Here is a 27,944-nt window from a genome sequence, read left to right on the forward strand (position 1 = left end):
TTCATAAAATGCATTTCTTTTTAACTATTTTTAAAATGTATTAATATTTGGTATTTTGAGTGGACAGTTAAATGTAATGATTCCCATTCACAAGACATAAAATAAGGGAGATCATAGAATCATAGAATGCTTTGGGTTGGAAGGGACCTTTAGAGGTCATCTAGCCAACCCTCCTGCAATGAGCCAGGGACATCTTCAACTAGACCAGGTTGCTCAGAGCCCTGTCCAACCTGGCCTTGAATGTTTTCAGGAATGGGACCTTCACAACCTCTCTGGGCAACCCGTTCCAGTGTTTCACCACCCTTCTGGTAAAAAATTTCTTCCTTGTATCTATTCTAAATTTACCCTCTCTTAGTTTAAAGCCATTGCTCCTTGTCCTATCAGTTGTCCCACCCTACATTTAGCTGTTCAAATGATTTTGTATAAATGATAGCTCCTTGAATTCTTTAGTCTGATATGAATAGAAAACAAGTGGCTGATCTACCTGTTTTACTGGAGCAAAGTTCATACCTGAAATATAACCTAATAGTTTTTTTTTACTGTGATGCAAAAAACCCCCAGATATTTACAATATTTTACAATGATAGGATGTATATGATGTAAACCTTAGGTACTTGTTTGCTTTGTCTTTTAATAGGAACTCATAACCACGTTGTACATTGGATTCTTGGGATTGATTTTTTCATCCTATTTTGTTTATCTTGCTGAGAAGGATGCAGTTGATGAGGATGGAAAGACAGGTTTCTCCAGCTATGCTGATGCCCTTTGGTGGGGTGTGGTAAGTCTTTACCAACAAAATCCATCCACAAACTTAGTGCACATGATTTTCTGTTGAAGTTGTGATCTTTTTAAAAAATCTGCCATTTCTTTCTTTGCAGAATGTATTTCCATAGGGAAGCTCAGCAACCTTTTAAAAAACAGACAAGAAAAAAGATAATAAATACAATTAAAGTATTTTGGTATTAAACTTTATTGTGGAAGCACGATAGCAAGTGCTTAGTAAAGGACACTGAATGTTTACAGACACAAAAAGTCCACACTGAAATCCACATTTCAACAAGAGTATAAATACCCTCCAAAACCTATACTACTTCTTTTAAACTCTACTTAATTATCTGCAAAAGAGGCATAACTTCAAAAGTATATTCTATTTGTGGAAGATGGGTTAATGACTCTTTTATTTTTTCTATTTGTGTAAAGCTCACTCTGTCAGTAATAATGCAGACCTTGACGCAGGTTACAAGTTCCTTTTTTTTTTTAACAATTGCATGATTCACTCTAAAGGTAAATACCTCCATCTAAAGCAGTTGGCAAAGCTTCACAGATTCAACTACTTTGGATATCAATCATCAGTCAGGATCAGTGCCAATCTTTGGTGAAATAAGGCAAAAAATATCATTTATGGGGAACTGGGATTACGAGAGCATTGTGGTAATTATCGTGTGCATGCCCAGAATCAGTTGAAAATGGAACAGATATCTATGAACAGAATAAGATACCACATTGTTTCTACACTCCCTTTATATGGCTCTTCTCATCGTGTTTCTCACTGTGACTCATGCTTTCCCTCCTTAGTAGCTGTTGCACGAACCATATCTTCTCCTGTAATCCATTTTCCCCAGTAAAGAACCTCATATATTTTACGAGTTGGCTGTCGCATTATAACAAACCCAAGGAGATTCATCACTTCGGTGTCAGTGACAGAGAAAAATGAGAGGACTAGAACAGGTGCACAGCCACCAGCTTCCAGAGAGAGAAGGATATATTTCAAGAGTGATTTAAAACAAAATAAACTGCGATTGTTCTTAGATGATAGACTTGAAAAATGCCAATATAGTTACTGGGCCATAAATCAATTGTTTATCTGCATCCAAATAAATTGGTGAGTAAGTCAGGGAAGACAGACAATAAGTTCCTAATAGATATATGTTTCTAATCCTTAACTTGGATGCTCCATAAGTTGCTACTTCAATGAACTATACAGAGATATAAATTATATTACAGGTATCCTGAGTTACGACTTTTTAAGTAGTTCAGTATGAAAATCCTTTAAACATTAAATTCCTGTCATTAAGTTGTCAGGTATTCATTTCATTTGCAGAGTATGGCTGTGCAAAACAATACAAACCAAGAAGAATCTAGTAAAAAAGAAAAATCTACTAAATGGCCAGATGGACCGGACTGCCTAATGTGCTGGGAAGAAACAAACCCATGAACTAGCCCATACAACAGTCACTTGTTAAAGTCCTCAATAGACATGATAAAATTTTCGGAACATAAAAGTTCTTGGTTATAGACATGAAATAACCTCTAGCTAGTGGAGGAAAGGAAAAAATATCCCAGAAGCACAGACTGTGTCATATTTTATAAGGAAAAGTCAAACAATTAGGGTGTAATTGGTGTTATGAAAGACGCCCCATGTCTACTTGAAGAAAACAAACCAGTCCGCAGAATCACTTCTGCTGTTATTTGAGCAGTTCAGCTCCAATACCAGTGTTCAAATGGCTGAATGCAGTGGAATGCAGCTACTGTTTGTTTTTACTAATGCTCTAGCTGCTAATACTCTGTGAAGTACATCTAATTAAAAGTGGGCCTGCTTGCGGGAACTTCAGCAGCATTAGGGGCTCCCAGAAAAGTTTGCGCTAGTTCAGCTAAATCTATGAGAAATATCTTATGAATTTTTCCAACATAGTGAAGTTCCAAAGAGTTTTGTAGCACCATGCGAATTAGAATGACGCCAGTGAAAGAAATGGAAAGCATATAGTTTATTAATAAGGAGGTCTTAATTTAATATGTAATCATTAAAGGGTGGTGATTCATGTTTGCTCTGCACAATGTCTTCGGAGTTTCCTAGCGTAACTCCTAGGCCTGTAACTGCAGAAGGCCAGAAATGCCCAAATTTAGACCTGAATGGGAGGGAAGAAAAACCCCTTATCAAATGGAGGGGAGCAAAACAAAAAAGGATTTCCTGCAATCAGTAGCTATGTCTTTCAGCATCCAGTTCTGCCCATGTATATTCATGCATGGGCTATTCCTGCATGTAATAAAACTTCCATGTGAAGCCAGTTTTCTTTTTCTACCTTCCTTTCTTTTTTATTTTCTCAGCTCACTATCCAAAGCTTGCTTTATGAGCTGCATGGAATTTTTAGATATGGATCACAAAATATTTGTAAGTGCTAGAAGCTACGGCCTTGACTTCAGTAAAGAGTAAAAAACTTAAGGTCAAAAAAGTCAGGATTTATTTACACAAGCATATTTTGTTAATATTTTGGACTTTAGGAGTTTAAAAGGTGAAGACCAACAGGTAAGTTTAAAATGTGCGTGACTTTACCTGGTTGAGACAGATGACTTGGAATCTGTATTTCAAAGTGTGCGTATACGCCTTGCAAAGCGTTCAGTGGGTTTGGTTGTTGCTTTCCAAAACTTGAGCTGTTTTGTGTGATAGCAAGATAAAATCAGCTTTGTCTTTCTGTGGCTGTGTGAGGCACATGAAGAACACTGTTCAAATTGTTGCTTAAGCTTTTCAGACGCCTAGGCCGCCTCAGCGTTAGTGAGTCACGGTGCAGGTGCAGCTCACAGCTGGGAACAGTGACAAAGGACAAAGTGAATCAGTTTCTTTTTCCTTTCAAATCTTCTGTAACATAGAAACACAGATGTGGAGTTACTAGGGAGTGAAATTTGATTTCACTTTTGCCTTTCAAAACTGAACCACAGGAAAAAAAAGTCTTCGTAGCAAGTATTTGAAAGTCTTAAGTGTCTGACAAAAACCACAGAGTGTGTTATGGGTAAGATTTTGCTTTGAGTAGAAAGTGCAAGCTTGCTGAACTTGATACAAATGACCTGAAAGGTTTAAATACGAAGAAAAGGGAAAATAAAGAATGAATGAAAGTTGGAATTAAATGTTAACTACGTTCACCCGCTCCAGTTAAATGCAAGGTTGTTTCACCTAGATTTGGCAGGCACGCAGATTAAATTGCAAAGACATATCAAAGGCTTGTGGTATTTTCAATGAAGCCAATTTCAGAAGTTATAGCATGTTAGAACACATGCGAAAGCATTTCCAGCAGCACTGTCGGTCTGCCAGAATTGCAACCCATGTCACAGCAGTTTTTATGTCCTTTCTGGGTATTTTTTCTTGAGGAAAGAAGAAGGGCATGTAGGAGGCTTCACTTCTGCTGAACCTTCCATGCTTATCTCTTGCTGTTGGTAATGCTTGTTGTTTTTGCTATAGACTGGACTATTCTGTACCTTTGAATGAGTTCAATAGTCACTCCATTAAACTGGTGTTAACTGGCAGAGGTACTTGGGACCAATTGCTCAGAATTTCCAGTAGTAAATTTCCATGCCAGAGGTAGCAGTTTGAACCCTTTTATATTTACTGTGTTTTGTGAGGTGTGCAGTTCTGACTCTTCAAACTTCAGGACACCTGCCTGTCTTAAAGCATGTGGGAAGCTCTGTTGACTTCTACTAAACCAGAGTTCTTCCTTTTTCGCAGTGTACATACATGTTTTCGGAGCCTGTGTCAGAGCATGTGCATACCAGCCGGAACATGCCATAGTAAATCTGTGTTACAAAGGAGGTGTCATTTTCCAAAGCCTGGTTATTAAACTCTCTGAGCAGATAACTAATAACTTTTGGGTATACAAGCAGAAAAAGATTCTGGTTGTGATGAAGAAAGCCAAAGAATTACATTATTTATAATCCTTTCCGCGTACTTCAATGCACTAATTAGATTACCAAGAAAGAACCGTCTTAAGGTAGCCAGGGAGAAACTTTCTGAGACATGTTCAGGCACCTGCAGGAATCTGCCAGCCAAATGCTTGCTATAGAGATGGAAAATAATCTTTTCTGTGGTTACAGCTTTCATGCTGTCTTCCATAGTAACGCTAAGGCAGCTCGACATTACTGCAGTTTGTTTTTATGTCCTGAGTGCTGGAGAACTCAAAAAAAAAAAAAAAAAGCCCAAACCCACAAAAAACCAAGAAGCCTTTCATAAGAAAAAATAGAGGAAAAGGAAGGAAAAATCCCAGACTTTAAGGGGTCATCTGGGTGCACTGAGGAGCTGAAGTGCCATTAAAGAAACACTGCTTTAACTTCCTCCACTCCCCACTAACACATACTGCATTTCAAAGCTGAATTTTGGGGGGTCTGGTTTAATTCTGGGGGCTGGCAAACTCATCTGTTTGTACTGCTGGTTGTACATGGCACCCGAGTCACTTCATGAGCAAGCCACGTTGAATCTGGCCAAGCACCTGGCAAGACGGAGCTCCTGCTGAGAGCAGTTTCCAGTTTGAAAGAACAATATTCATTAGAGGATATAGATAATATGAAGCTGACTTCATCAAGTGAGGAGTTCATGATGAATGAACACAAGCCTAATTTTTTTTGAACTTGGAAAACCACAGTTTGATAGTAGTTAGTCATTCTTTCCCTGAAAATCTTCCTTCCAGCTCTCTGTAGAACTGCTCTGAGAGGAGGAAATATATCCTTCCCATGCCTTTGTTGCTGACATTTTCTTCTGAGAAGCCTATTTTTTTCATAATATCTCAGTATTTGTCAGCAAAGTATCCCATAAAAGGCATTATTTCCCCATCCTCTTTTGTAGTCGCTGTAAAATTACATATTCTTTTAAGTCTGTTTTGGCTGTACTTCTGCTACCATTCAAGGCAAAGTGAAGGGAGTGGGACTGGGTTTAGGGCTGGTGCTCCCAGATAGAAGTACATTTTTTCTATTTAAAGCTCTCCCCAGTGACTGGCATTGGAGACAGAATTCTTCATTTCTACACCAGAGGCTTTCTGCTTCTCAGGGGTGCAAGTCATCTTTCTCACATCATTTTATGGCAGTGTCAGGGCTCCGAGTAGGCTAAAAAGCCTCAATGGCTCTGACCAGCCACACCTGGGGCCACCCCAACACCCACGGCACGGGGCCTCTGTTTAGGCTCAGCCCTGGGTACTTATTCCCTGCCTGAGCTGTGCTGGAGGAGAGGTGGTTTCCAGCTCAGCCATGGTCTGGAGCTCAACTTATGGGCTGACCTCTGTGCTTGACCTCAGACTTGCCTCATCACCTTGATATTGTCGTGTGATTTAGATTCTCTGTTGGGCACAGCCGCTGTCTGTGAGTCTGTCCTGCTGAGGGGCTGGGCCCAGGGTGGTGAGCCCCTGTCTGGCCATCCGTGGGATTCCCTTGGCTTGCCTTGAGATCACCTTCTGTTGGGGAGCAGCTGAGCCTTGTTACAATACAAACCCTCCTGATGGACCAGCCTTCACCTGGACTCTAACCCCCCACAGCACCAACCCTTTACTGACTACTGGGCTCCTAATGAATTCTCTTACAGCCTGCTGGGGCTCATCAGGAGCAGCCCAAACCCACCTGGGCCCTCCTTGCCTCTGTGGCTTTTCAGTGGTGGTATGACACCCCCACAGTGATTTAGTCCCTGTACAGCAAGCTCCTGCTGATCCCAGACCTGCATGTGGACGTGCCTTGCTGAGAGGGGGTCTGTGATTACAGCCCTGAGGGCACTAATTGGCCTAATGACCCTGACTAGCATCATCTGTGGCCTCCACCTGCACCCAGAGGCTCTATTTAAGCTCAGCACCCTCCTGGAGGAGAGATGGTCTTTAGCTCAACTGTAGCTATGTCTGGCTATGGAGTCCTTTAATCCTGACTTCAACCAATGGGCTGATAGCTGGGCTTTGTTTCAGCCCTGTGGACATGTATGCTGACTGCTGGACTTGATCATAACCCTGACCTGTGGGTGGACTTTCTGGCTTGATGTTGGACCTGCCTTGTTGCTGTGATGTTGCTTTAGAATCTAGACTCTTGGTTCGACCTGGCTGCGTCTGTTTTGCTTGGGTGCTGTGAGACTGGGTCCTGACAGGGGAGGCAGTGCCCTGCTGGCTTTGTTATCTGGCTTGACTTTGGGCTCCCCCAGTCCTTTGGGGAAGATGGCTTTTGCTACACCCTGATAAGCAACGAGGAGATTCAGGTATGGCAATATGATGCATCTTGTGGCTTAAACACAATTTTGGGAGGCAAAGAACTGTATTTGTGGGGAGAAGATATAAAGCTGAGCATGGGGCTCAGCTGTATTTAGCTCTTGGTCTACTGGCATATTTAGTTTGGGAGATAATGTGTCCTGGAGTGGTTGTGTGTCTTCTTCTGGCTATGAAGATTCAGCTGGGATGGTGTTGGTTCTGTATTTTTTGCTCTTGGCAGCACAGGGCGTAGCTTACCCTGACACAGCTGGTGTCTCTGCCTGACTGCAGAGCTTGGCAGATGTCCGTGCACTGGTTGTGTGCAAGTCAGCGCTTTTACGGCTTTCTTCTCAACCCAGCGGAACTAAGTTTTAAAAGCAAAAGCAGAAAACCTGCAAGTCTATGGTTTCAAGACCTCAAGGTCAATCCTTGCAGTTTGGGGAGGGTGGAAGCAGCCAGCTCCAAACTGTGAGAACAGGAATACTGGGTCCAGACTGCTGTTGCATCCAAAACAGTGGCGAGTTCTGAATGCCTGATGAAGAATGTGAAAACACCATAAACCCACAGTGATGTTTAGCATACTCCTGTTCAGCAGGAGGGTTGAACTAGATGACCCACAGAGGTCCCTTCCAACCCTGAATATTCTGTGATTCCTAATGCACAAATCCAAACACTGTTGGTCCATATGTATCTCCTGATGCTTATTTACTGTTGTCTTTTTTTTTTTTTCCTGCTTTTGGGGGGGAAAAAATAGTACTGCATTGTAGTGAATCAGCTGTTTGTTTCTGGCCTAGGTAACAGTCACAACAATTGGTTATGGAGACAAAGTTCCCCAGACATGGATTGGGAAGACAATAGCCTCCTGTTTTTCTGTATTTGCTATATCTTTCTTCGCTCTACCAGCGGTAAGTAGAACTTGGAACGGTTTATTAAAGTGTCTGTCTGGCTTGGGCTTACTATTAGGTAGCTTTGAATTGTTACCTTTGATAGGAAATAACGGGATTGGGTGTTGCTTCAGGATGTGCACTTGCACATCCTCAAGTGTATGTCTGTGTGTCCGTGCACGCGCATAAATGAAACCGCTGTATCTTTACTGCAGTCATTTTAGAGAGATGTGGCCTAGAAAGGAGGTAAGAATAATTTTTGCTACTCTGAGAACTGAAGCTATTCTGTGAGGTAAAGAGAAAGAGGTTTTTTTATCAGCATGTCAGTGCCAGAGGTGAAACTCCCTTCATTTCTGCTATTTCGTGATAACAGAAGAACAATTTGGGGCCCTCTGAGGAGAGCAACACTGCTGTAAAGCAGAGGTATAGGAAACTGCATCTGCTTTCACACATCTTTGGGCTTTTTGGATCCTCAAATACATAAATGAGGGGAAAATAAAGACAACATCAAAACAGTTAGAAAAGACAAAGTATTTCTTCAGTAACTTTAACAGAAATGCTGAAATTACAAAGCGTATATTTGGCTTCTTTGCTCAGTTTGCCTGGCAAATCAAACTGGTTTCTGGCTTTAGTTGTGGGGTTTTTTTGTGGCAAGGAATTAAAAACAAGTGCAAAGAATAGCTGTAGATCAGTCATGTGACACTGGCGTTTGCTTCTCCCACCGTTGTGTAGGGTTGCCTTTGGAACGTGACCGCCTCTGATTAATGTTATCTGTTGATCCCAGCAATAAACGCGTGTTGTTTATGGAAGTTACATGATGCCAATATTAACATGCTCAATTTCAGATTTTTTTGTTTGCAATAAATAGAATTCTTCCTCTGTGGACACTTGAATTCAGAAGTTTTTCTAGGAATTTCTTTTATTAAATGTCTATTTTGTGTGCTAAGTATTTGATTGAGGTATGTGAAGCCATATCGGAGCCTGACTGGTAATTTTGGGGCTTTTTTTAGGGTATTCTGGGGTCTGGTTTTGCCCTGAAAGTACAGCAGAAGCAACGTCAGAAGCATTTCAACAGACAAATCCCAGCTGCAGCTTCTCTAATTCAGGCAAGTCCCCTAACAGTAAAATGCTGAAGAGAGTATTGGAGAGGGAGTGTGGCCTAGTAGGTAAAGTACTGAGCATCACAGTTCCTAGAATTTATAAGTCTATAACTCGTGTTTAACCACTTTGTCTTTCTGATCCACTTCAGTCACTAGAGAGAGTTAGAGAATTGCCTGTCCCCCCTCTCATGAGTGATATTCACAGGCACAATGACACTAACTGAATGCAGTGAGTCTATTTAGCAAAGCAGTAAAAAAAAATGTTTGCTATCATCTTTAGTTCCTAACTTCCTTTTTATATTCCCTTAGATCCTGTGCATCTGCCAAATCCTGAGGTGACGAATGTGTGTACATATACATGTATACACACACCTCTGTTTAGAAAAATGTCCCAGCATAACATTCTGTACGATAATATAAAGAATGCAATAGCATGGTGTACAAATACTAAAATGTGGCACGCTGCAGAAAAAGGGAACCAGCAGTATTCGATGATGCTTGTGGGGATTCGCTTTTATGAGGGTTTGTTTGTGATGGTTTTTTGGTTTGTTTTTTTTTTCCACTGTGAGCAGAGTTAGACCTCAGCTCCTAGGGAGAAGGCTACAGAGAGCGTACATCAGATCCCTGTGTGCCGAGTGTGTGTTTCCTGGTGCAAATGACACTAACTGCAGTTATATACAGGGAATAACGTATATTATTAGGCATGGTGTTGTGTGGTATAGCACAGCGACTGCAGTCAGAACCCTTCACAGCATGTTGACATTGATTGAAGATTTTGCTGTCAGTTTGATTTGCAGCAAAATCCGATTTGCCTGTCCTGCAGGACAACAGTGACTCCTTACTCGCTGAGATGACTGGTTTGGGGTTTTGTTGTAGACTCTGTGGCGGTGCTATGCAGCAGAGAAATCCTGCAGTTCTACAGCGACCTGGAAGATCTATGTCACATCCCCGGTGCAGAATCCCCAAAAAACGCCAGCGCCATCTAGCCCTAGCCTGAAAAAACAGGTAATGGAGAGTTGGCAGAGCTCTGTTCTGCCCTTGCTTTTAATTTGATTGGGATGACTTGCCAAAATCCTGGCAAAGTGTCCAAAGAATTTGGAGAGCTGAAAAGCATTTGTAATGAGACACTTGATTGTTTTCCTCATGCCACAGCATGATTAGTTTGGTTTTCCTTAAAATATTCCTGAGGGACAAATGTCTTCTAATTTTAAATTTGCCCTGGTGGTCAGACAGGTGCCAGGTGTCTGTTGTTTTATCCTCTTTGAAGTCTCCTCTACCTTCTCAAAGGGTGGTGTAAGTCACTGTCCCATTTTGCATTTTAGTAGTTCAAACAGGAAGAATGGAGAAAGCTAGTTGAAAAGTTTATCTTCATATTCAGCACGTGGCTGACCGGATCTGTGCTTTTCTTGCCCAAGTACTTCTCTCCGTGGTACTTTTATCTGGGGCTGTGTGTAGAAATTTGGAGGAAACTCCTGAGCTGTGCCCGCAGTGAAGCGGGATAGCGTTTGTCTGCACAGGTGGGATTGCCTAGACATGGTCGGGTAGTTTCACTGGCAAGCCTGTCTAGCCTTCAGCATCCCTTCTGGAAAGGTCCAGGTCTGCGGCAGGGCTAGCTCAGATCCCGGGGTTTCTGAAGTGAGGTTGGAGGCCCGGTTTTGAAATGGCAGCGGGATACCACTGATGCCTGTTGCCCAGTGGAGAACTGCAGTACGATTTCCCCACAGCAGATGTAGAAAGCTGTATCAGCGTTACCTGTGTGCAGGTATATGTTTTGGTGTTCTGGCTGTGTGATCTCCTTGGTGCTGAGCAGTGTATAACTTTGCCATGAGACTAGGTTTTTCCTAACCAGAGGCAGAAAACCCAGGAGGAAAGGGGTAAAGCTGAAGTAAGGCTGGGTAGCACGTGCTGCTGAACAGCAAGCAAGCTATGGTGGGAGAGCTGGAAATAACAGGTTAGTTTTAGTGCCCTCGGTGTTTTTTCTCTGTCTCTAGTGAGAGGGATTTCCCTAATATATTATTAAACCTGAATTTCCCTGTGAACTGCTAAGCCTAATTCAAGAATGTAGCAATGGTTCTTCCATCTCTTACCAATGGATTGTCGTCTCTTGTCAAAGGAGACTAGTTCTTTCTTTCCCTACCTAGCCTATTATTTTAAAGACTTAAATGTATATTGATCATCTTATGCATGTTGTAGCATCTTGTTCTCTAGAGAAATCCTAGTTTCTTTTTCTGCTGTAAGAGCCCATAATCTTTGCCTTTAGAAGCATTTTGATGAATGGTAGTGCATCCACTGTCAACACTAAATGCTCATTTCTACCATTTTTATGCCCTGTTTGATTAATTTCAAACATGCTTTGATATAATTACTGCAGAGCTGAACAGAAGAATGAGTTCCAAGAGACTGAATGCAGACTAATAAAATAAGAATTGGTTTACTTGGACTAAGTAGAATTGTCCCATTTTTGTATATATTGAGCGTGTAGCTGTTTGATATGTGCAAACACTTGTTCTCTCTGATGATGCTTGTCACTGCTGACTGCTTAGTGGTCACAGCAGAGGCCAGAGGATTTTGCAGAATTGAATCCAGTAGCCCTAGATCTTAGCTCCTTCTCAGAAGGTTACTGGAGCATCAGGCAACTTACAGTATACATCTCACCTCTGTTTTGAGGTGTGTGAGTAGTAGAACCAGGTGGAGCTAGAGCCAATGGGTAGGTAGTCATGAAGACTGGAAATAAATGCAATGTTGTGAGAGGTAGTATTTATATAGCTACATGATGGGAGCATCCAGGTGGCAGACAGCACAGGCTGTGTAATCAGTATACGTGGCTGTTGTGTTAGTTGCTTCTAGCTGCAAAGGCAGATGGAGACCAGCATTACTTGGAACCAGTTGAATGCAAACCTTCATTTTTTGTTCTTATGTACCAGTTGTAGGGTGTTTATTAGGTTACCTCTTATGCTTCTAAAATCAGGAGAACTTCAACTTTGGATGCAGGAGGAAGGATTTATCTTCTCCTGATGTGCCTATTTGAGCCTTTTTGGTAAAAGGTGAAGTTTTCCTTAATTGAAAAGGCTGCACAGTGCTTAGCTCATCATTCAAAGTGTATGGTTACATTTCATTAGAGCTTTGGAAAGATGTTACAGCCAAGCTGTTATATATTCAAATAATTAGTGCTTTGGAGCCAGTTTGAGAAATTTTGAGACCTGATTTTCAGCATGTGCTGGCTTCTCCTGAGAATCAAATTCTTACAGGTTTAAGTTGATAATTCAGAATCAGCCACTCTGCAAACATTAACTGATGTTGTAACGCTTTCACTGAATTTCAGTGTCATTCTTTAAAAAAAACAACTAATACAACCTCAAATGCATTTACTGTACAGTGAAGTTCACATGTGTACTTTCCTAGTTTTGAGAGTATCATCTGATATCATCCCATTTCTGCTACCACAGGCTAGAAGATACAAAAGAAAAGGGAAACTAGGCTGTGGTAATGGTTCTGCGCCTGTAATAAACCCAGGAGAGAATGCCTTGTCTATTCCACAGATCACTTATGATCATGTTGATGAACAAGAAGACAAAAAAGATGTGTCTTTCTACATTGATGAACCAGGAGGTAATTTACTTTCACTTACGTTCACGTTAGCATTTTTTAAGACACAAAGTTAAACTGAAATGAACTGATGAAGGGAAAATTTCTGTAAAAAAAAAAAAAAAAAAAATATTTTCAACTCATCAGTAAAGTGAGATGCCTCATACCAAGGAAAATTACGTAACAAAAACAGGGGGACACAAATTAAAGGAGATCTTTGGATTAATGTGGTGTGAACATCAAAATAGCTTTCTTTGTTTACCAAAGTTAACTCAATTAAGATGCTGGATATGTTGTTAATTCTACTTTTTGAATTATGAGGTGGATGGAAAGCTTCCTCAGGTCTAACCCACCTTTAAACTTTACCTCACATAGAGCCTGAAGGAAGGAAGGAAAATAAAACAAGAAAAATATCTACTTTTTTACAGCACCCTCTTAAACATTGTGAAAATAAATTGTGGTAGTTACAGCTGAATGTTGTTATGCCTATGTCAACCAAGCAGTTTTGAAAAGTGGGTTTTTTTCACTTTCTTTTGCTTAATTTAAAATATTGCATGTTGCTGCAAGTGGCTGTTGTATTTCAGCCTGGAAACTGGCTGAATTTCACTGCTGAGCTAAGATATTACTTTGTTTGTAAAATTCTTTTTAAATGTAAGCTTGTAGTGGAAATGTGGGTATGAAATAGTACTGTTTACCATAAAGTGAGGCTTTTTGGTAAGCTAATTTTTCCACTTTTGTGTGATGGGGGTACTTGCGCTAGTTCTGGAACTGCTAAATCTTTAGTTCAAGGGAAGTCTTCTCATAGTCTGAGGAGTTATGTTGCATGCCTCTAGGTAACTGAGGTAGCCAAAGATGCTGGCCCTAGTCAAAGGTATGTTATGTGATGCTTTGACTTAAGTTTTCATCTGTCTTTGATAAACCTGAACATCAACTATATACAAAATTGCTACTTTTATGTGACATTGAAGCTGATGCATAATTTCAGCTTGGAGAGAGTATGGCTCTAGTCTTGACATAATGGTTTCTTTAATAAAAAGTGCTTTAAATATTTTTGCCCCCAGAGGGAATGTGTTTTGTCTTCTGTACTGAACACAATCAAATAGAAGAGTTTGACTGGGTTGCTCTGACTCTACAGAGTTGCTAGATTGTATGGTCAGTGCAACTGATGTCATCCATGCTAGAGCCGTCAGTCAGATATAGGATAGCAGGGATCTGAGAGCTGTGGCACATTGAGGCACATCTGTAAAGGACAGGAGGATCTGGCTCCTGCAGGGATTTAAAGACTTTCAAGCCTCTGCTTCATGCAACTGATAGCCATGAACTGCCATTGTGGGAGGAAGTTTCTTTCTTCCACTGATGGAGATTTTCATTACCCCCCATGTTCTTCTTTATGTTTTATATTCTTACATAAGTCTTGTATCTGTCACTTTGAGGTCAGAATGCTTTTCAGCAATGGTGGTATTTTGATTGTTGTTTTGCATTTCCAGTGCTTTTATAGGGTTCTGGGAAAGGAAATGAAGGGTATGACTTCATTTATAAAGTTGCTCCTGTAACTACATGTCTCTTAACAGAATATGTATTCGTTCTCAGCACGTTTATTAGAGCTGTGCAGCTTCGGTTGCTGACCATGTCATAGCAGACTTTGCAGAGTGCATTCTGATATTGTGGTATCTGTCAGTGATGGATAGAAGGAGCAAAGTGATGCGTAACTTGTCACAGTACTAAAGACAGTTATGATGTTGGGGACTGTGTTGTCTGTATTCGTGACTCTACCAGTGCACATTTGTCACTTAATCCATGTTCGTTAAATGTTCATAGTTAGTCTGAGCAAAGCTCTGTGCATCAGAGAAGAGAGATTGAAAAGACAAGCTTGTATCTCTTTCTGCCTGATAGCTTGGTAATGGAAGAAAATGAAAGAATTTTTTTCCCCCTCTTCTGAAAGTGTTTTCTTGTTGTACTTTGATGGCTGGTCTAACTTATTCTTGTTCTGAGAGACAGCCATGCGTGTTATTCCTCTACCAATTAAGTTTTATCTTTTTTTTTCATTTTCTTTCACTATTTGCCTTAGCCACTGTCAGGGGTAAGTCACACTTCATTTGATTTTCTGATTCACTCCTTCTGTTGCAAAGCTTCCAGAAATGTAGTTGGCTAACTCGACTGCTCAATTGACTGAACATTCTTGACACCTCTCAAAAGTTTGAACTTGATTTCTCTCGGTGAAGTTCTTCCTAGAATTAATAGACTTCTGTTCTTGTGAAATGGAAGTATTAGGCTTCAGGGCTGTAAACAGGGGTATTTTTTTCCTCTCTTAAAGCTGAAAGTAGAAAAGGTACAGAAAATAATAATTAAAAAATGCAATTGAAATGGGCCATGCCAGCTTCTATTTCAGTGTTGTTACAGTGGAATATTTTATTCATAGGTTGTGGGGGATGGATGTTTTACAGATGATGGCAGACTTCGAGGTTGAATTAGATCACTTTTATAGGCCTGACCTAGGAGGAGCAGAGCTGCTGTTTTAAAACAACTCTTCTAGTCTGCTGCTCTGGTCAGATGTGAGAGAGACTGTAGGGAGACCTGGAAAGAGCAGTCAACAGAAGAACAGTCACTAACAAAATGCCTTGTTCTGGGCAGAAATAGACTGAAATTTAGTTAAAATTTCCTTCCTAAAGGAGAGATTTACCTTAATTCAGGAACTGAATTTTGTGAGCACACCTTGTTTTCATGAAAATAAAGGGGTTTTAGGATATCCTGTTCATGCATCCATGTCCATCCTCTTGGCTTGCTCAAAACTTGCTTAGGAGGCATACTTTTCAAAGCTAGGCAAAAATGCTTTTATATGAAGGAGGTTTGGGAAAAGGGAAGCCTTACAAAGGCTATAAATATGATCAGCTTTGAGGTTTCTGAGATACTTGCGTATGTGTCATAAAAAAAACATGTATTGGATAGTGCATACTGTAGGGACTAAATCTTTATATACCATAAGTGATGGAATCTTGAAACAAACACTTGATAACCTAAAAGGAAAACAGTTCCTGACCTAGTTCTGTACTATGCATGGGGTTTCAGGTGTGACTGCCATGGTGCTTTGCAACCTGAAGAACTCCACCATCCTTACAGGAATTGCAGAATGGTAGGGTTTGGAAGGGACCTCTGTGGATCATCTAGTCCAATCCACTGCCAAAACAGGGTCACCTAGAGCAGGTTGCACAGAACCTCATCCAGGTGAGTTTTGAATATCTCCAGAGGAGGAGACTCCTCTGGAGGTATTCAAACACAACCCCTCTGGGCAGCCTGTGCCAGTGCTCTGTTGCCCTCAAAGAATGGAAAGGCCAACAGTATTCTGCAATAATAATCCCCTTCTTTGAAGTAAAACCTCTCAAAATGGGGAAGCTGTTTAGAAAGAAATTAAAAAGAAACAACTAAAGCAAACATGGATTTAAGAAAAACAATTCTGGAAAAGAACTGTGATGCTGAATATACTCTGGTGCAGTATATTCTTTTCATGGATGCCTGTTGCTTCTACTGAGGAACTCTTTCATACCAGGGTGTATGATTTAGTATTTTCTGGTAGTGATCTTAAAACCCTCAGTGATTTCATCCTCACCTGAGATTATAGCCGTAATTGTTCTCTGTAGCCTTGAAACTGATCTTTACCTGTACTCTGTCAACCATTGTGAACATGCTCCCCTGCAGCAGGGTCTCTTATCAGGATGAGAAGACATGTATGAAGTCTCTGGCACCTTTACTGTTTCTGTAACATTTAAAGAAGAAACTTAAGTATCAAGATGGTAGTTACTTATAATAGCAAGACTGAGTGGCAGGTCATAAAGACTGATGCAAATAGAAGAAAAGCAAATAACATTTGAGTGTAACTGAAAACTTTTACATGCACTTGAGTTTCATCTTCAAAGAACAGCTATTCACTGCAATGTATGCTTCTCAAAATGAACTGAATAGCTGTTTCATAATGCTTTTTATTAGGGAGGAAAAAGTTATAAAAATGTGAAAGGTTTTGGACCTTGAACATCAGCCTCCTGGGACATCTCCAGCAGATGGAACATATTATTCTCTGTCAGTTATTGTAGGTTGTATACACAACTCATTAGTGTAAAATTTGTCAAAGTCACAAGACTCTCACAGTGATAAATGTCTCCTGGGGTAAAACCAAAATTCCCTATTTATCACCATGCTTTTCTGTTTGCTTTTTGGAGTTTCTTGCATGCTGACATATTTTCCCCCCACATCCCCTCCAATATTTAAAGCAAAACTGCACAGGAGTGACTTTCCACCAGGAGTGGGGAGAGAACCGTAATTTTTGATGACCTCCAGAATACCTTTGTAAGCCCTCTTATTTAAAATGTGTAGTAGTGTTAGTGTTGATTTATTCTGTCTGTAATGCTAGTTTGGATGCTGACATTCTGGATTTCACCTGTCTAGTAATGGGTTGATTGTTCCTGGAAACTGGCTGCTTTTCCCTTGAGGAAAAAGGGCTGCTTTCCCTCAGTGGTGTGGGTGGATTAGAATCTGCAGAACATACCAAGCAGCAAACACTTTAAATGAAGTGGATTCATAGATTCCAGTGCTGACAAGCTGAGTGAAAGGTGAGAAAAATCATGTGGCTAAAATTAACAGAATAAAGCAAACGCCAGATCTTTTGAGGGTCTGTGTAACTGTCAGTAAGTCAGAAAAGCATAAATACAAAGATATGCTCTAAATTAACAAGAGAAAGTACCCAGATACAGTGCTTCTGAGGACTGTTGTGCTCTTCAGAAGGTGAGGTTGTAGCAGATGCTGGTGGTTTTGCAGTGAGAATCTATTTTTGGCATAGGACTGCTTAACTTCTAAATTTGACAGTCAGTTCAGAACTTGTAGGTACTAACGGTACTTGCCTGTAAGAATTGTAGAAGCACACCTGTATGCCTCTACCACAGAGTTTTCAGTCTCTGCTGTTTCAGCCCTGGCTGTCCTGAGTGAGAACTTCCAGTGAATTCTGTAGTTTCTCTCGCATGACCAGAGTGGATGGTAGAACTGAGGCTGGGGGGTGGTGTAAGGGGAGGTGGAGGCTGAGTGGAAGAGAACAGCTGCCTCTGCCAAACTCACTCTTCTGATTAAATCTGACAGCTTTTGAGGTTTTAAAAGTTTATTTTTGTCCTGCGTTTATTCAACTCCCTGTTCTGCCTGATTTAGGACCAGAGTTTAGATCACTGGTCACACTGGGCTTGAGCAAGGACTTTGTACCAGATGGTCCTAGAGACCATGAGAGAGCATAGGGAGAGAAAGTATTTACAACTCCCTCAAACTTTTTCTGATTAGTAATATCAGTAAAATTAAGTTTAGACTTTTATCCAGAAAATTTTTTTTGCTTTATCAAAGACAGTATATTTAGATGAAACTTTATTTAGGTGAAAATGTTCCAGGTATCTTCAGTTGTGATGTGACACTGAATTTAGCTGTTCAGTAGCAAAAGAAAATTTCTCTGCGTGGTAGGGAGACTTTATGATGATGTTGGCTTAGGATAAGCACGTGGTGAATGATGAGTTTGTGCTATAGAGTTAAACTCGAACAACAAGTCCTGTCCTCCAGGGACTAGTAGCAGTGGGGTTTCTGGTAAAATTTACTATTAAAACTGGGAAAAAGACACTATCAACGCACAGTGGGGAAAAAAATAATAATTATAAGTTGCAAAGGACAGCATACCCCAGAATAGGATGTTTTGTTGCCAGAAATTAATATTTCAGATAACCGTTAAACCTTAACAATGTGGATAATTAGAGAACCAAACAAATTGTATTTGATTCAACATGTTGCCTAAAAATAAAACAAAAGCAGCTGTTTAAAGTGAGATTAAATTAACCTAACAGCTCTTTCATGGTATTGATGTGGCCCTGATGATTTTTGCTCTTGGATCCAGAATATACGTCATGATAGTCTTGCTGTGTAAATCTCTGGGCAAGAGAAGGAAGAAAATCCAAGGCCCTGCCACAGGGCTGTCAAGGGAAAATTCAACTGTTGACCATAAATATAGGAAATCAGTTTTTCTTTTGTTATGTTTGAGCAGCTAGCAGAATCTCCTCACAATACAGGGCCTGGTGGGGTTTTCCTCACATGTGCATTGGAAAAACCTGTTATTCAGCTAGATCTTCAGTAGGCTTGGTACAGATGGCTGAGAGTGGAAGTAGAGGAGAGGCTGTTTTACCCTTGGGTTGTACTGCTGGAGATCTGATTAAAAATATGAAAGACATGTTGGAGAGTAACCATAAAATGATGGACTTAGCCTTGGGAAGAAGAGAGAAGTGAAATAGAAGTACTGGACTTCAAGAATGGAAACTCAGAGTTAATGGATAAGGTATGGTAGGAAGCAAGACTGAGAAGTGTTATGCTCATAGTTGTCTTTATAAGCAAGAGGAAGCAGACATTATAAAAGTAAAACTAGAATTTCGTGCTAGTATAACTGAAGTCTTGAGATCTGATCACTATTAACCCAGATCTAATTGTTACAAAACAGAATTAAGTGCCATATATTTTTTGTATATTTAAAAAGTTGCAATAATGGTAAAAATACAGGTAAAACTGTAACACTTCTTAATTTCTGCCTGTTTTCCTCTTGTTTATGCTCCTTTGGGTCCTAAGGTTTCATTTGCTGCAGGAGGAGAAGGGGAAGTGGTACAATGAGTTGTTGAAATCCGATGTCCTTCACACTGAGGAATATGATGCCTGTGGTGACAGTTTCTTCCTCCTCTCCTGGGATCCACTTGGGGTCACTTAGAAGTGTTTCCTAATACAGTTTTACATATTTCTTTGTTGGTGTGCAGCTCCAGGTTTCATCTGAATTTACTGTATATGTTCCCCTTTATGTATATAAGATAATATTTCTTCGTTACATTTAAAACCAGTTTTGTCCTGCTCCAGGACTGTATTTTTCTTTAACTGACTATGAGTGAATTGTTTGTAGCTGTGGGGTCTCCAGTGCCAAGCCTGTGCCCCATCTCTTATCTCATTCCTATGTACTGCATCCTGTGTTTCCACATCTCAAGGCCTCTGATATTCTACCCAGCCTGTATTTCTGTAAACTATATCTCATTCTACTGGAATAACTGCTGTTACTACTCTAGATATGAAACAAACAAAAGTAAAACAAGTTAGATATAGACACCTGGTCAATTAGAGAAACTGCTGTTACAGCTAAATCACTTAAAGTCCAAATACCAGACAGCACAGAAGAATTCAGGAGACACAGGAGTTCCTTACTGAATTCACATGAATATCGAAGTTGTCACTTTTTCAAAACAGGGAAGAGAGGAACAATCTGGGTAAATCATGAGCTTTTTTAATGACCTGAATTTGAGATGAAAATCTGCGCAGAATGGAAGTTTGGCCCAATAATTAAAGTGTAGAGACAGTAATGATGTCAGAAAATAGTTGATGCTTCTTTCTTTTCACTGAAAATTAACACTGAATTTGCTAAAATTGACACTACAAATTATTTCACGTGCTATTATTTGGCTAATGATTCAGTGAGGACAAAATCAAGCCAGAAGCAAAGAGAAAGGACTGGGAAAGATCTACTGATATACTGAAGTTGAGCTGCTTTTTGTTATCTGGTCTTACAAAGTAAATAGCTGAGGAGTGAGGGAGTGATCAGAAACAACCTGAGAGCCACTAACAGGGCTGATAGGAGGATGGTGAGGTGCATGGGTCTATAAAAGAGCACAGAATGCATGCTTTGCAAGGGAGGGAAGAAGAAACTCCATTTCTAGGAAAGTCCATTTCCTAGGAGAATGCTGGAGTGACCAAACTACTTGTGGTAAAAAAAAAAAAAAAAGACACCAAAATAATAGGAAGAAAATAAGTAACAGTGAACATGAATTGGTCAAGATCTCATCAGATCATGTGAGATATTTTTCTGTGATGAGGCAATGTGTGTAGACAGAGGCAGAATGCAATTTGCATACTGATTTTTAGTCACTTCTCTCTCCTCCTTATGTGCACATAAGCACAGGATCCAGATTATGGCCTAGAAAATTAGCTTAGGCTACTGTAAGAGGGATGAAAACTTGAAAATGATACTTTGTAAAATATTTACCAGGGGTTTACTGTTTAACTGAGAAATGTGTTTAGAGTGCCTGGGGCTGTTGGATAAGCCCTTCAGCGGGTCAGACCATGGACTAGAGTGGAATTTTTATTCAATGTGCAGTTGGTATCAATTCAGAAGTGGCCGTGAGCACTCTGGAAGACAGCCTGTGGGCCTCCCTCAGAGGCAGCAGTGCTAGAGCAGTTTGCTCCTGTCTCACGTTCCCCTGCTTACCCTGCCTCTCGCTAATTCACCGCAGTGATCGGTCTCCACACTTTTGATATCAAGCACAAAGGCAGCTGCCTGACCTGATCTCCGCTCTGTTAACCAGCTGTTTATGGTACAGGATGCCACAGCGTGGCAAAGATCAGCCCCTCGTTTCATAGCACTGGGGGATGCCTTGTGCTCAAATGAGCCCTGGCAGGCAGAGCCTTCTCCAGTGCAGCGTGGCACTGCAGCACCTTGGGATTTAAGGTTTGCCTTTTTATGGAGGGCTTGAACTCTGGTTAAGACCACAATTTTCTAATTCTGTTCTAATTAGTCAAATAACTTTAATATTAAAAAATTATAATGCAGATTTTGCCATTCCCTGATGCACGCTAATATCTATATGAAGGTTGGGAGATCAGGACATCATGTGTATCAGCGACAGGACAAGGGGCAAAGGGCACAAACTGAAGCACAGGAAGTTCCGTCTGAACACGAGGAAGAACTTCCCTCTGAGGGTGATGGAGCCCTGGCACAGGCTGCCCAGGGAGGTTGTGGAGTCTCCTTCTCTGGAGATATTCAAGACCCACCTGGACAAGGTCCTCTACAGCCTGATGTGGGTGACTCTGCTTCGGCAGGAGGGTTGGACTAGATGACCCACAGAGGTCCCTTCCAACCCCTACCCTTCTGTGATTCTGTTGCCTGGGGAAACAGTCTAAAACTTATACTTCAAAGCACAAATAAGTATGTGCTACACAATTTGGATTTTTCTCACTACTGCTGCTTTAGAATCTCATCTTTTTGTTAGATGCTTCAGTGAGGTAGCAACAGTCTTGCTCCAGTGTAGCCCAGAATACAGAATATGTGGTCTGATATGCCAAAGACCAAACTTCAAACAATAGTAGTTTAATTTCAAAATGCAAGGTATGTCTCCATGTGATCCAGAGGATGAGACGGGGGGGCAAGAGGGTGGAACTCAACCAGCCCTGAGGCCAGTGGTGACATACAGGGCAATTGCAGTACTGTAGGCTGTGAGGTTTTCCACTGCAGTTCACTGGTGATTGCATGGAAGTGAGGGCCTTTTTTAGCCACCTCAGAGTCTTCTCACTGAAGGTGAGAAGCACGTACTTCATCTTATAAATGGGAATAAGGGCAACTTTCTCCATTTCCTCCTTTTTTTTTTCTTGATATGTGCGTACTGGTTTTGTGAAATGCTGAGGATTGTCAGCTTTTGCCTCAAACTTTTCCACCAAAGCAGCAGAGGCAGCTAGAGACTGTTAAAATGAGAATGGGAGAATGACAGAACTCCGGCATGTACTAGTGGGCTGTTAAACTGCAACGAAACCCCTGTTTTGGTGCTGAGGCTGTGTGTGAAAAGCTGGTGGTCTCCTGCTGAGGAGGGAGTGCTGCATGAGTCAGTGTTCCTGGATTCTGTTCCTAGCTCTGTTACTGATTTGCTGTGTGACCTTGGGCAGACAATTAACTCACTGTTCTTCAGTTGCGTCACTTGTTAAATGAGTCTGTCTTGTCTCTGTGACAGAGAGATTGTGAGTCTTAATTGTTTATGAAGTGTTTTTCGCCTGACACAGTGTTATGGAAGTGAGGAATGCTATTAGTCGATGCGGCATGAAACCTAGGCCTATGTGTGTGTTTATTGTTAGCACAAACAAAGAGGAGTGGTAACGGGAATGTCAGCTTTTGCAAGAAGAGAAGCTGAGTTTTGCAGAAAATGTAGTGAATGCTCTGCGGGGAAAACAAGATGTGATTTAATCCAAAATGTAAAGCTCTTTTTTTTAAGCCACAAAAATTTGTCCTTTCTGATGGGAATGACAAAATATTATTATGGGAGATCAGGACATCATGTTAAAAAACAAAAGCTCTTTTTAACTAGTTCTATTTAAATGGCAGACTAGTAAATATACTTTTACTGCTCCTTTTAAATATACTTTTAATCTTGAATACGTGAGCTAACATGGCTTGAAAAATCATGTAAATTACTTATTTTACCTTGTATGTCAGCTGGGAAAGCTGAAAAGATTCCGGACTTAGAAGTAAAATGAACTCTGGTTCTTTGGGGGGGTATGTGTGTCTATATATATGTAACACTGACCATTACTTTAAACATGGAAAAGAAAAAATTTTGATAATTTTTTTGGTTTTGCTCCCTGTTTAGATACCCAGGTGTTATCCAGCAAACTGAAATTGTTTAGAAAGTGGCTGTGTCTCTCTGTAGCATGCTGCTTGCAGTCTCATAGATGATGCTTGGAAAATAATTTTGATATACAGGGATGCATGGTGTTCTTTCTAGATTTCCTAATCACAGATCCATGGAAATCTTTGCTGTTACTTCTGTGCATTGGAAATGCTTCCATGTACCACCTGGAGTAAGGGCTGTGATGGAAAATATTGCCTATCAACCTGCCTGAAGACACATACACAAGGGACTTCTACACCTTTCTGTCAGTTTAATCCTACTGGGGATTAAAAAACCCTCTGTATATCTGAATATAAATAGAAGAAAAGTCTAAGAAATAAAGCTTTGTTTCAACCTCTGTACATGGTAAAAACTGAAACATTCCAGTCAATGATCTTTGTCTTTTGCAAGTAAAGGCTCAAGAAATCTTCAGAGACCAGCTAGATATAGCTAGGCAATCCTTGCATTTAAAGTGATCTTGTTTGCTATTACACTGTGAATCTTCACCCTTGAGTAATTTTTAATTTATACCTGCTGCATCTATTGCTGGCTAAGATTTTTCTTTCTGCTGTTCTCATATCAGTGTTAAGTCCGAGAACCTGAAACCAGTGCACTTTGCTGTCCTGATAGAAAAGGAGTGATGGGTCGTTAGGGTGATGCCAGTGTTGCACCAAGCCACAGTCTGGTCTAGTGACACTTTAACATTTTCCTGTTTTATTTCTACTTACTCTAGTAGAAAGTAGCATATGCAACAAGAGTGGCTGTATCTTAGGGATATATGTGAATGAGGCATTCCAAACAGCAATGATTTTTTTAATTGTTGAGCTTCTTCCTGTTAATTCTGATCTGCATAAGATCTGACAGACTAGAGGTGAAAAGAATTAGTTGCTCTGAAGACTTTCCACAGTCTCTGTTAATCATGAAAACCTAGGAAAATAGGTGTTGCACCACGTGTCTGCCCGTTAGAGGCAGTCAGAACTTGTAAGAGTATTTTTCATGACTACTGCAAAAAAAAGCAGCTGGCTGTCATTTACTTAACCTTGCATGAGCTGAATTTAATCAGTGGAAAACATCTGGAACTGATTCCACTTCAATTTGGAGTGTCCCATAATCTGCTGCGTACATACAACTGGTGCACCTTTAGCATTAGAATACTTGGCTAAACAATCTTTTGCAATATTGTTATCTCTTGGAAAGTAAAGAGGAAGCAACAGTAATTTCCTAATGAGCAAACATTTGCAATGTTCTGTATAGGTTGCGTTGTTCATTGATTTTTGTGCAGCTGTTATATGAAATCTATTGATTAGAGTTAATAAATTTCTAAGTGAGTAAGACTGCTTATTTGTATTGATTAAATTTGAGCCAAATTCTGAACTCTTTAGCATTGCTTGACTACAACTGATGAAACAATTTGACCTTGTTACTTTTTTGATAGAATGCGATGTTGAATTATGGGCAAAGTTTGAGGATGTAAAAGCTTCTGCCTATGAGCTATGAGAGGTTTTGCTTAAAATTCTCTCTCCTGCAGAATTAGGGTGTGGGATTTTTTTGGTGAGCTATTGATATCTGTTGTTCAGCTGACTTTTCTGTTAAATAAAACGAAAGGAATCACTGAATTAGATAGTAATGCTGGATAGAATAGTAACCATGTTAAAAAGCCACTCAGTGAGAGGTATATGGAAAAATAACTGATCCATTTAAGTAGTGTTTTGTGTGGACAATACAGTCCTTTACAAGGGAAATTGGCAAAACTGGGATATATACTCTTTTTCAATATAAATCCTGTTCACATGCAGGAGAACATTTATATTTAAATGAACTGCTTTGGAACCATAAATGAGTAAATGTATCTCTGGGAAAAGCTGTTCCTCCTTACTGTTCTCCTGCAGAGAAATTTGCAGTGAATATCCTAGCTGACTTGGCAATAATTTCTACAGGAATTCCTCTGGAGTAAGGCCCACAGACGTGGGGGGAAGGGTGAATTACTTTCCTTGCTGCTTTGCACCCCTCTATTAAGGAGTTCTCTTGCTTCTTCCATGCTAATGTAGGTAAGACTCCTATATGACACCCTCCTTGTATTATGAAAAATACAGATGTGGTCAGTATTACCCAACACAGCAGAAAAATAGACACTGTGGAAATATAAAGAAACACAGATGGCTTTTTAAAATATGTATTATTTTTGCATTAAACATCTTCCAGCAGTGGCAATCCACCATCAAGGAGAAAACCTCCTGGATTCCCTCTTTCTAATTCTTGCTATGGTCAGTAGCATGTGGTCTCACCAACGAAAGAATTGTGTGTAGTTGGCATGGACTTAAACCCTCTGTGAAAGAAGAATATTTTTTCATCTTTGAATAAGGTGAATTATGGGGAGAGCATCTGTAGTACAATTCTGATAACTAATTCAGAGAGTTCTGGCTTGCACACAACCTGGTCCTGAGACTGCCTTATGGGTATGTAAATTGTGACTGTGTTCTGACCCTTAGGATCCATTTGTGTTCTTTTAAGTGTTATATTATGCTGATTTCTCAGAACTTGATTCCAGTCTTCAAAAAAAAAAAAAAATCTTAAGCGGCATAATGCCAGTATTTGTTGCTAGTGGCTTTTTGATTTTGTATTTAATGGGGTGAATCAGACCATGGCAATGGGATATTCTAGACCTGGTTGTACTAACTCAATTAAGATCCATTTCAGGTCAGGTTGACCTGAATCTTTCTGAGATTAATTTGTGCTGAGTGAGCCATCGTGAAGCAAGTGTGTGCCGGCAGCCCTAGATAGAATTCTGCAAGTTTCTCTTGCTGTTTATTTGAAGGGCTTGGACTGGCTGTTGTTTCTATAACCTTGTAAAAGAGAGAAAGCATACACTGGATTTTGGTGTACATGGGGGCCATCAGCTTAAGCATTACAGGGATGAATTTAGATAGCCTGATGAGCAGAAATTATATGCAAAAGTACACGCAAACTTGCCTTAGCATAACAAAATATCAGTGTTAAATAGGATTTTTCCTTTTCTTGCTGAAGAAATGGTATCTCTGGAAGTTATGCTACTGTACTGCTAATAAGGCAGAATCGCATTCATGAAACAGTAGGCCTAATCAAATGTCGTATCAATGACAGCACGTTTAGTTGATAGAGATCTACTTGGATAAGATACTGATGGCTTTTATGGAGAATTACTTCACCAGGTAAAGATCTTCAATTTACATTATTTGCTATCTTCTGCTGAAGTCTCCTTAAAGGGGTAAAGATGTTCTTTGCTAGATAAATAAATGCATTAGTATACGCTAAACTCAGACATGGACTGGCTGGAGTGGAAGCAGCCTGGAGAGGTGTCCTGGGTTCAGGGGGAAATTACTTCTTGAACCTCTCTTACAAATGGAGAGTAAGGCAGTTTAAGTGGTGGTCCATAAAGTCTGTGTTAGTATTCTAAAAAAAGATCAATTTGAACAAAGCACTTAATTCAAAATAAGGCTTATTAAGGAAAACTCGGATGCTCTGTACCTCCTTCATCTCTGTATCTACTCTCGCCAGCACTGAACGGACCTTTGTGTGTTCGCATTCCATACGATGCAATTGCACATCTGCAGTCTTCTCTCTCCCTACCTTCATTTAGATACTGCTGCAGCTTGGTCATGCAGTTCTCTACATGAGATGGAATTGTCCAAGAGATTTTTCCAATGTTTATCTTGTTAGCTTCTCTGCCAGCCACCTAAAGAAACTTTGCTGCAGGGAGATAGGATGTCTTAGGTTTCCACATCCTCCACTCTGTAGTGCAGATCTGTTCCATCTCAAATACCTGTGTGGCTTTTTCCATGAGACTCTCTCCAAAGGAGACGACATGTTAGCCATGAAAAAAAGTGAAGGAATTGTTTTAGAAAGGCTCTCTTCAATTTTGGTGATTTCATCTAAGTAGTTGCGTTGGCAACCAAACAACTACTCCAGGGTAAGTAATGCTGCTGAATTTTGTCTACATGCTGCCAGCTTTCATTTAACCTGTTGAACTGCAAGTAACTGAGTATGCTGTGCTGCCTGCCAGTCTGTAAGGGCCTTTGAGTAGAACAGCAGAGCGCGAAGGTTTCAGTTGTGAATACCTTGTAATATCAGATGAGAGTGGTGGTTAGATCTGGGCGTAAGAGAAGCAGGTCCTTGTCAAGGAGGAGCTTATGTGCCATGCTAGCAAACATCACCATTATAATAACCTTTGCAAAGCTAGTAATGGCCAGTATTTGAACCAAGCAGCAAGATCTTCCCTTCACTTGTGACTTCAACCTAACTGAAATCTATTTCTCAGATGGACAAAGGATCATATGCAAATCTGGATGAAAGAATGCTTAAAGTATTTTTACAGCTTGAAAGCCAACTTGTAAGACATGCGTTTGGGGCGGGTTCCCCAACAGAAGCACATAATCAGTGCACAGAACAAGGAAATAACTGCACAAGAGCATCAATGAAAAGGAACTTGTGGGGAAGGAGATTGGGAAGAAGATGTTAATTTCTCCCTACTGGTCTGAAAGCAAATCCTCAAAAGCTTTATGTGCAACAGTCAGTAGCATTTATGATACCAAGAGTCCAAATGGCACTGAAAATCTTTGGTCTTAATGCTTGTTGTGGTTTAACCTGGCAGATGGCAACTAGGACCAGACAGTTGCTTGCTTACCCCTCCCCTGCAATGGGAATGGGGAAAAGAATGGAAGAAAGGTAAAACTTGCAGCTTGAGATAAAGGCAGTTTAATAAAACAACGAAGGAAAATACTACTACTAATTATGAATATGCAAACCAAACAATACACAACACCTTTTTTTTTTTTTCTTCACTGTGCAAAGGATTGAGTGGGCAGTCCCCGAGCAGCAATTGTGGAACATGGAACTCACAAATTTTGTGAAACTGCCCAAAAAAAGGTTGAACTCGCAGAACAGTTTGAACTC

The 27,944-nt window shown here is 40.4% G+C and overlaps 1 protein-coding gene across 1 annotated transcript in view; it reads left to right on the forward strand.

Annotated features, from left to right (window-relative positions):
* Nucleotides 1–27,944, forward strand: part of LOC104335004 (potassium voltage-gated channel subfamily KQT member 1) — a 501,768-nt gene that overhangs the window by 46,892 nt on the left and 426,932 nt on the right. The window contains exons 6-10 of the mRNA XM_009940687.2: nt 638–778; nt 7,769–7,879; nt 8,869–8,964; nt 9,835–9,963; nt 12,405–12,567. Of these exons, the coding sequence (XP_009938989.2) occupies nt 638–778; nt 7,769–7,879; nt 8,869–8,964; nt 9,835–9,963; nt 12,405–12,567 (640 nt within the window). The remainder of the gene's footprint in view (nt 1–637; nt 779–7,768; nt 7,880–8,868; nt 8,965–9,834; nt 9,964–12,404; nt 12,568–27,944) is intronic.

Source organism: Opisthocomus hoazin, chromosome 1, assembly GCF_030867145.1.
Source record: "Opisthocomus hoazin isolate bOpiHoa1 chromosome 1, bOpiHoa1.hap1, whole genome shotgun sequence".
In the NCBI taxonomy this organism is placed as follows: domain Eukaryota; kingdom Metazoa; phylum Chordata; class Aves; order Opisthocomiformes; family Opisthocomidae; genus Opisthocomus; species Opisthocomus hoazin.